Source organism: Stegastes partitus, unplaced genomic scaffold (genome assembly GCF_000690725.1).
Source record: "Stegastes partitus isolate 25-593 unplaced genomic scaffold, Stegastes_partitus-1.0.2 Scaffold1164, whole genome shotgun sequence".
NCBI classification, from domain to species: domain Eukaryota; kingdom Metazoa; phylum Chordata; class Actinopteri; family Pomacentridae; genus Stegastes; species Stegastes partitus.
In genome coordinates, this window is record NW_007578895.1 from 224,791 (window position 1) to 234,418 (window position 9,628).

The window sequence follows — 9,628 nt, forward strand, 5'->3', positions numbered from 1 at the left end:
GGATGCCCCCAACTGTGAGAGAGACGTTACTGGAAGCTGCTAGATATGATGAAACACCAAGAAACACACACTGCTGACGCGTGAATGCGATGAATATAAGTGAAACTTCAGTTTGACGTGCAGCCTTAAACTCCTCTGAAGCTTCCGAACCGAGTTAGACACTCACATTAACTTTAATGTTAGCATTAGCATTAGCCAGGACGAGGAAGTGACTCCCAACAGCTGACTGAACTCACAGTAAGTTTGCTGTAAGTGATGCGCATACGTTTGTCTTTATTAGTATTTATATTTGCTAGACGTAAACAGGAAACATCCCATTTGTTATAGTATTTTGACGGCTGTAACACTAACTTTTACTTGTGTTCCTAATTTCTAAAAACTAACTGTTCGTGTAGAATAACGTTAAGCAGAGACACCTCGCTGGTATTTATGTCGTATTTCTCCTCTTTTTGTTGCTTTTAGTTTTCAAAACGACTTTAAGTTTGGGTCATATCTGGGTTTAAAGTTTGTAAAGCCTCCTTGTAAACTGCTGTGTCTGAGTTTTTTGGCTATACCTGTGAAAATGGTGTAAATTTGTGACATTACGTGAACAGGTATGTCAGTGTGTTCCTGTCAGGACGCCATCACAGCATCCATGGGAAGGTTTACTGACATTTATGGGCACAGATGGTTCTTATGGTACTATGAAATATGTTCAGACCTCATCTGATTTTACATATTAGATCAGGACAAGCACCTCCTTCTTCCGTCAGTCTCTCCTTTTGTGTGTGCCCAACCTAATTTGAGTTTAATCAGATTTGCTCATATCGCACATGTAAAACCTTCCGAGTTGACCAAGTGCTGCACCTGTTATAAGTTAAGCAGCAACAGAATAATGTGCATAAAGTAAGACAGGATGCAGACTTAAAAAAGTCATACAAAATGAAATAGTGTAAAACATAGCAACTTGTAAGATTAGTTTCTGAGCTAAAATAAATATGAAATACTAAATGTTAAGATGATTAAGAATAAACAAAAGTGATTGAAAACATAGATTTCAAAATGTCAAACAGAGGAGGAGCGTTTGATTTAGAGAAGAAGGTTATTCCAGAGTTTTCGAGCTGCTACTGCAAAGGCTTAAACTCCTAAATTAAATTGGAGGTACTATCTCAAACACACAATCTGTGATTCCAGAGAGTCGGCTAGTAATTTGTTGTAAACGCACCATCAAGTCTGACACAAGTTCATCCGCTGAAGTTTGGACACTCTGATTTTAGACTAGAAATCCTTTGGCAGAATTCAGATTAACACATTGTGCATACAGTTCTTTCAAATGTTCCTATATTTGTAATTTGAAATGGGGCTCTTACTGATTAAAGTGACGTCTGTTCACTACAGCAAAGGAAACACAAGGGACCAAAATGTAATTATTAAAGAATTAGAGAGCCAAACTACCATCTACACTATTAATGTAAAAGAAAACTGGGCTTTTAGATGATTTAGAACTTGATAAATTCTGATAAATGGTTGTTCCAGAGTTGTGGAGCCACATAATCAGATCTCAATTCTGTGAAAGCGAGGCTCCTCCAGTGATCAGAATACAAACCAGAAACAGCTGAAAATTCTGTCTCTCTGCAGGTTTTTGCCATCATGAGGAACAGGCCGAGGGGATCCCAGCTGGGCTTGATGCTCCTGGCCTCTCAGGTGTTTCAGGTGGGGCTGAACAACATCCCTCCCGTCACTCTGGCTGTTCTGGGGCTCAACGTGTACCTTTACCTGTTCCCCGCTGCTCCACTGATGAAGGTAATTCACTATTATCACTGACAGTTTAGACAGTTCAAAAATGTATGCAAAGTCACAGTAAAAATAGCTTTAAAATGATTGATGGATTATTTGATTATTCAGCTGGCTAAACATTAATCTGCAGCAATTTTAATTATATAACAGTAAAAGTCAGTTATCAAACAAAAATGCCAAATATTTGCTGCTCCCAGTTTTTTAAATGTGAAAAAAGTGCTGCTTGTCTTTGTTTTATATATATATATATATATAACTACTACATTCCTTAAATATCTAAAAACTATCTTTGCTGCTGTAACTCTGTACATTCCTCCCCTGTGGCATGAGTAAAGGCTTGTCTTATCTGATACCGTAGAATATGGTGATATAACCATGACAAGTGCTGTCTGTCCAACCCTCAGGCCTGCGTGAGTGTCCAGCAGGCGTACTGGTTGAAAGACTGGCGCCGGCTTCTCCTTTCCCCGCTGCACCATGCCGATGACTGGCATCTGTACTTCAACATGGTGTCCTTCCTCTGGAAAGGAACCCGGCTGGAGCGCCGGCTGGGGGGAGCCTGGTTCCTCTACCTGCTGTCGGTCTTCTCTCTGCTCACCGGCTTGGTCTATCTGGTGTTGGAGGCCGTTTTAACAGAGCTCACCCAGGAACAGTCCTACAGCTTAGCCTGTGCTGTTGGCTTCTCAGGTATAAAACATTACACTGCAAACTTCTAAAATGCCATCGGATAAATGCTATGGAAGGTGTGAGTGCTGTCAACCACACTTTTTTATTTTATTTATTTTTACCTCTTGTCAAAAAGTGGCAGTTTCCTGTTTATTGATCTTTGTAATATAACTGTGTTTCTAGGTGTCCTATTTGCTCTGAAGGTGCTCAACAACCATTACCACCCTGGAGGTGTGACCTACGTGTATGGTTTCCCCGTATCTAACAGCTACGCTAGCTGGGTGGAGCTAATCCTGATCCACATTACATCACCTGGGTGAGTGACCAATCAAAAATCTGTATTAGAAATTCACCTGGCTTCTGGATTCACTAGTCACCTTAACTGTCGAGGGCTTCGACATGGGTGATACCTTTCAACGGGGTTACTGATGCTTAAAAGACTAGCACCTACATTTCTAGTATGACGAGCCTGTTGTACACACCACTACAGAGAATATTGTAGAAAAACTGTTGACCTCTATAAACACGACAACAGAGGATGCAGGTGTGAGCAAAGCCAATTAGTCATTAAAGGAATTCTGTGTTATAGACAGACATGGCAGCGTTCATGCATTTTATAGACCAGAGAGTCGTGTCAGGTCTGCAGGTGAATGTGAAAGACACCAAGAGGACATCTTTAAATGTCCTGAGGAAACGTAGCTCGATAGGGACTTGACAACAACACAAATAAGTGCCAGACAGGAGCACCAGTACCTCCTTTGGGATGAGTTACAACACATAACGCTGCTTTTTCAAATACATCTGGGCACCTGATACCATTTTAGGCGCAGAACAAACCCTACCAGTGGACATTGTTTTGTTTTGTTCCGATCCATGCTTAAACTTGGGGAGTTTCTCACCGTTGCATTTCTCCACTGACATGATGACGATTAGCAAAGTGTATTGTTAATTAATGCGGTTTGATGCTGTGAATCAAAGTGTCCACCAGAGGGCAGTGCTGCATTAAGCTAATCTGTGCTCTGCTTCCTCAGAACCTCTTTCGTTGGCCACCTGGCAGGTATCCTGGTCGGTCTGCTTTACACCAGTGGACCGCTGAAGCCCATCATGAAGAAATGTGCAGGTCTGAGTTTATGTGTGTCGCCTTTTTAACTGCATGTCCGATCCTTGTAATCCAGTAAACGCACACTGAATGATTTAAGAGGTACAAGTTTTACTAAAAGAAATAGTGTTTTCCTGAAGCCTTAGAAGTAGCAGAGGCAGTTTTTTGGAAATTAGATGTGGTTTAGGTCATTTAATGGCCTCACGGCAGCTATTGTTCTTAATAACTTTATAATTTAGGTTGGCTAAGTGGTAATTTGTGCATTTGTTTATATTTGTCGTACAACACTAGTAGCACTGGAGGCAGCTTTGAGTGATGTATAATTTTTTTTGTACATATTTTCACCAGCGTTTGTGACATCGAACGGATATACCACGCGGCCCGCTTCATACTACAACTCTTCAGGATCTTCAGGTATCAGAGCTTTCAGTGAAAGTTACAGCATAAAAAAGGCTTTTTCTGATGAGTTGTTTAACTGCAGCACAGGACTTTGTGCAGCACCTGAGGTCTGTCTCTCTGCTAATAAAACGATGATGAATCTATTGTCTGTGACCTGAACAGAGGACACAACACATCAGTGAGCCATGTGTGTGGTGCGAAATGTTCTTTCATTACCATCAACACACACACACACACACATTTTGAGTCAGTGCTGCAGCTGCAAATACTCACTGGGGCACTAAATTTGTATTAATTCCTGGCTGAAAATAGTCGACAACAAACGCACTGTTTCTGGTTGAGTGCCACAGACATGAAGTCAGAACGAGGAGATGTTTTTGTGAGAAGAAATTGTTGTTTTTGTGGTTTTCTTGACATTTTTTGACAACAAGAAGAACATACGATATCCCAGCCTTAACCTTGTGTATGGGTGTGTTTGTATGGGAACACAGGCTACAGTGGTGGCGGCGGAGGATACTCTGGAAGCCATCAGTATGCACCACACCACACGACGGACCATACAGCACCGTACACAGGTGGACTGACGGAGGAGGAGCAGTTGGACGCGGCCATCAGAAACAGTCTGAACGACGGAGGTGAGACAGAAGAGAGAGACTTTTGATGAATGGAAGCTGGCTGGGGTCATGCCGAGTTTAAAAAACTTTCCCAATTTCAAGTCACCACAGATAAGAGTCAAGCAAAGGAGTACAGTATATACATCTTAAAATACTTTGTTTTGCAGGACAAGCCAACCAGAGAGGAGCTCCTCCTCCGTACGGCTTCAACCTCTCCGAGGAGGCCACAGCGGAGGAAATCAGGCAGAGGAGGCTGAGGAGGTTTGACAGCTGAACCGCCAGGCAGCAGCAGGAGAGAAGACAAACGCTTTGTTGACAAGACGCAAGAAGTCTGGTTCAGACTCTGCTCCCACAGACTGATGAAGAAGCGTCCTGAATAAGAAGGTGTAGCCACACAGCCTCACACATCTACGAGCTCTGTTACTGTGTGGTTGTATTTGTTAAGCATCGCCGTCCAGGTGACGTCATGCTGCTGAGCTGTGAAAAGGCGTTTCAGTGTCTGTATTGATGCACAAGCTGTCTTCGGAGGTTCTGATGTGGGATTTATGGGGAGACTTCAGACATGCTGTTAGATGTATAATAGTTAGTAGACTGCAAATGCTGCTTATGCAATTTACAATATGTTCTTGGATTTGAGAAATGCTAAGTGGAGGTCAAGCACTACCATATTTAGACCTGCTGGTGTTCTGTTTTCACAAATACAATCCAAATTTCAAAAGATTCGTTTGAACAGCAGTAAACATTTGCGAGGAAATCTAGTAAAAAAAAATCTAACGTCGAAGAGTGTATTGGGAATTATCAACCCTTAAATTTACCCTTAAGTTCCAAAAAACTTATGGGTAGGGAAAACCAGCTTCAGAGTCGTGAGCAGAAAATACATCGACATGTGACACGGCTTGATGCAGACGCTAACGTGGAAGCTGGAGCGGCTTCTCATCTCAACAGGCCTTTACTTCTTTACCCAACTTCAAAAGGCAATGTTGGGGGAAAACTGGGGAAATAAAGCTGGAATTAAAATTTTAAAGGATGAAAATTAAATTACTTTTTTGTCCCTCCTCTCGAGATGTTACATCTGAACCAGCCAGTATTTTCAAAGTTGCACTTGTGGTTCTCTCCAGGCTACCCGTCATATCCTGACTCATTGTTGTTTGTCTTGTTAGATGAGCCTTCTTAGATTACCACAACATCGCACTATATCGTACCAAACTGCCTTACGCTTCTGTTTCTATGGTTGATGAATGCTCTCTTGATTTACATATGTTTTCGTAAATAAATGTTCTTTTTAGCACACAAATACTGCTCATGTTCCTGTTTTTGAGTCGGAGTAATCCCTGCAGACCACCTGCAAACATCTGTTATGAAATCTTTCTGGAAAAATTTTGAAATGCAAATGCAACACCATATTCACGCTGACCTTTCTAGAAGGTCACCAAACTACAGTGATGCTGCATGTAAGCAAAGTTGCACAACTACGTCGAAGATGTCCGTCGCCGTCTCCGATTCCCCTAAAGCCCCGAGGCATGATGGGAAGTGGGACAGCTTAAATTAGAGCCGAGAAACCCGACGAGCCTCACGTCACACCGCACGGGTCTAAAACCATGTCGCGGTAGATGCGGTCCAAGTCCTGGTCTCTGGTGTGGCGTCTCTGGTGTGAGAGGAGGGGTGAAAAGGTCGAGCGTTAAATATCCAGACTCGCAGGAGGCGGATGCGTAACTATTCTGAAATCAGACGCCTTTGACAGTTTGCGTAGTTTTGATTTTTGCCGAGGGGAGCGTGGGAGCCGAGCGGAGCGCAGGGGCCTGGCAGAACATGAATGAGGGAGGCTGAGGAGTGACGGAGGGGGATGACAGGATGAGGACAAGGATGACACACACCGACGTTAGCAGACGCTGCCGCCGCGGTCTCGCCTGTCGGTAGCACGGGTTCACATTAAAGGCAGCTCCTGGCATGTTGGCGGTTTTCACGTCTTTTTTTTCCTCAGTTCGTCATTCTCACGTCGCACCTCCTCCGTAAACAGATTGGTTCTGTGAAGAGCTGCACCTGCTGTCAGTCAAGACAAATCTGAGGAAGGCTTCTGGAGATCAGTTGACCTTTTGGATTGATAGATGGACATTTGATAGGCACTGGATCCAGTTATTGATCCTTGTGATGTATAGTTTTTGGTGACTCGGCTCTCTCATGCCTAAAAGAGAAAAAGTGTCGTGCTGTTAAGGAGAATAAAATGTCATTTTATGAAGAACTATACAGCAACACGAGTCCACAAGGTGTTAGGATGTTTGACTAGAACGTCGTCCTTTAGCATAATGACTTCAAGGCTAAATAGACTATGTCAGACAGACATGTAGGTGGTCCAAACACTTGGTAGCGACTGACCTAAAATACCCTTCAGCTCTCTGGCTGAGCTCAGCTGAGGAGTGCCATCCCACCACCACATGCTGCAAACACACTCTGATCCCATAAAAAGGAGAAAAAATAAAACACTCCAGTCAATCCAACGTGAAGGTCAATTTGTCTTTGCGTTCGCCAAAGCCAGCAGAGATCACAATAGACTCCCGCAGGACCAGTAAATGTGCCGTCGCATAAATGAAACAAGCTTATGGAAAAAGACAGAGGCTGACTTTCGGATCACTTTTTTTTTTTTTCTCCCCTCTTCCTCCCCTCCCACCCCCCCAAGTGCAGTGATTAACTTCATCATGCTCAAATCCTGCTCAGCAACTCCTAAAGTCTCGTGGAGAATGGTATTAACTTGTGCAGAGGTATAAGCCCAGGGCTAATTTTTAGAACAGTTATATCACTCGTGTGCCAGAGTTGCATACTGGGCTTGATGACTGAAGGAAACTCGCCACACTATTTATAGGATAATCTGGTGAAATCCCCCCACCATCACTCCCAGCCCACCATCGCCCTCCCACAATTATCACGCCGACTTTGTTCTCTGACTCTCCCGCTTCTCTTCCTGCCCCACAGAGGAGTGTAACGGACCTTCCTTCTGCACACAGAGCCTGCACATCCACGCAGCCATTTTTAGTTCGTTAATCGGTTCTAATCAGCCAGAAACCAAACGCACCTCATCACGGCTTTGATAAGGGGTCAGACTGAGCAAAATGTGAGGAAAGTCAATCCAGTTTTTTTTTTTAAATAGTGTAGCCAGTATTAAGAGTCTCTTTACTGAAGGGTTTTTAAAATTGCCAAATTAAAGTTCTGTCATTCAGACATAGCTCACTTCAGATTAGATGTGTGATGTTTGAAACGTGTGTGAGATGGGACAGTCGGTACGTTCTGATCTGGAGCCTTTCCATTAATTACACTGCATTTCAGATTTGTGCTGTGGAGACAGTGATCCATTAATTTTACCAGGTCGAACCTCGTAAGACAGAAAAATGGGCTCATTCGGTGAATTCAGACACGAAGCCGACGCGTTCAGATGCGATGAAAAATAGCATATGTTTGAAAATGTCTAAAGGAAAATTCCCACCACGTTGACGAAGAAAGTAGAAGAAACTTCAAAGATGGAAAAAAAACCTATTTGTTCAGGTAACACACTGAAATAAATATGACAAAAATTGAATATTATAGTGAAAATGTGTGAAACCCTTGTGAGGATGCATCATGATTGATTTAGATTATGAAATCCTCCAGTTTGCAAATAGAGGCAGCTGGTTAGTTGCTGTTTTTTAAAAAAAAGTTTAGTTCACTGTAAGTCCTAAGTTTGCATTTTGTGTCTGAAATGCTGATCAAATAAAATGTTTATTTAAATTTTCATTATTACAAGTTGACCTAAACATCCAGGTGGCTGAGGGTTATACTTACTGTATGCATCTTATTTTGCAAGGAAAAAAAACAACAACAAATAATCTTGTGGCTTCAGATGACAATGCCAGAAATATTTACAACGATCGATGAAATGTATTTATTTAGAAACAATCTTATCAACTTCATCAGAGTTCAGCGTCGAGCATCCTAACAGGAAACCGAAGAGGCGGCATGAACGAGGTGAACAGATAGTCAGGACATTTTATGAGATGTTTCACAAATCTGCCAACGAAATCGTTACCAAACAATTTCTTCAGCAATATGTTTGTAAAGGTGTGTAATAACGAGTTTTAAAATGCTGAACTCCTGTGGGAAACCCTGAAAAAAAACCTGCTCAAGTTAATAAATGATTGTCGAAAATCGATTTTTAAAAAAAATCTGGCCTTAAGGAACTTATGAGGGGTCAAATCAGGGTTTTTTTCATGATTCTGAGTTGATTGTTAGCATTTATGTTTCACCACAAACACTCCATTGTTGAAAAAGGCCACACTCACTTTTAAATTTACATCCACAGCAGCTTTTATTTCACATACCTATATATTATTTCTCATTCACAATGTCAGGAGCTTCAAGAGTCATCGTCTTCAGACTCAACAATGTCATGACTGCAGTTTCTGCATGTAGCGCCGTTACAGACTCCACAGGCAGAGACGTACGTGACCCCATTCTACCTGCAGCTGCACCCTCCATCAGAGGTGGAGTCTCTGGTTTGATCACTCCTGTCGCCGCCTTCCTTGAGAACATGTTGTACCAAATGTGAAACAGATCCATCCACTATCTATACCAGGAGTGCCCAATCCTGGTCCTCGAGAGCCACAGTCCTGCATGTTCTAGATGTTTCCCTTCTTCCAAAACACCTGATTCAAATGATCAGGATCGTTATCAGGCTTCTGCAGAGCTTGATGACGAGCTGATCATTTGAATCAGGCGTGTTGGAAGAGGGAGACATCTATAACATGCAGGACTGTAGCCCTCGAGGACCAGGATTGGACACCCCTGATCTATACGCTTACACTTTTTATTAGCTGTGTAAGTAATAGCAGTGTTATCAGTATTACCCGTCATATAGAGTTGTTTTCCCGTGGCTGTGAAGGCGTGACAGGAGAGCAGGTGGCCCTTCTATCTGTCAGCGAGAGGTTCTTCTTAACCACATCAAACGGATCCTTCGATCTTTCGGACGTCATAAGAGCCATTTGTGACACTGTGAACGAGAAATAACTCTGAGTTTTATATAAGTATGTCAAATAAAAGCTACTTTGAATGT

The 9,628-nt window shown here is 42.5% G+C and overlaps 1 protein-coding gene across 2 annotated transcripts; it reads left to right on the plus strand.

The window, feature by feature from the left end:
• rhbdd1 (rhomboid domain containing 1) lies at positions 1–5,845 on the plus strand. 2 transcript variants are annotated; one of them, XM_008296909.1, is made up of 8 exons: positions 1–248; positions 1,618–1,782; positions 2,181–2,460; positions 2,623–2,755; positions 3,471–3,559; positions 3,887–3,952; positions 4,429–4,572; positions 4,719–5,845. In XM_008296909.1, the coding sequence occupies exons 2-8, from the start codon at positions 1,630–1,632 to the stop codon at positions 4,823–4,825; spliced, it is 972 nt and encodes a 323-aa protein (XP_008295131.1). In that variant the 5' UTR covers positions 1–248; positions 1,618–1,629; the 3' UTR covers positions 4,826–5,845. The 2 variants fall into 2 exon arrangements, with proteins under 2 accessions (XP_008295131.1, XP_008295132.1); XM_008296910.1 differs by having other exon boundaries at positions 1–235.
• The last annotated feature ends 3,783 nt before the right edge of the window (positions 5,846–9,628 follow it).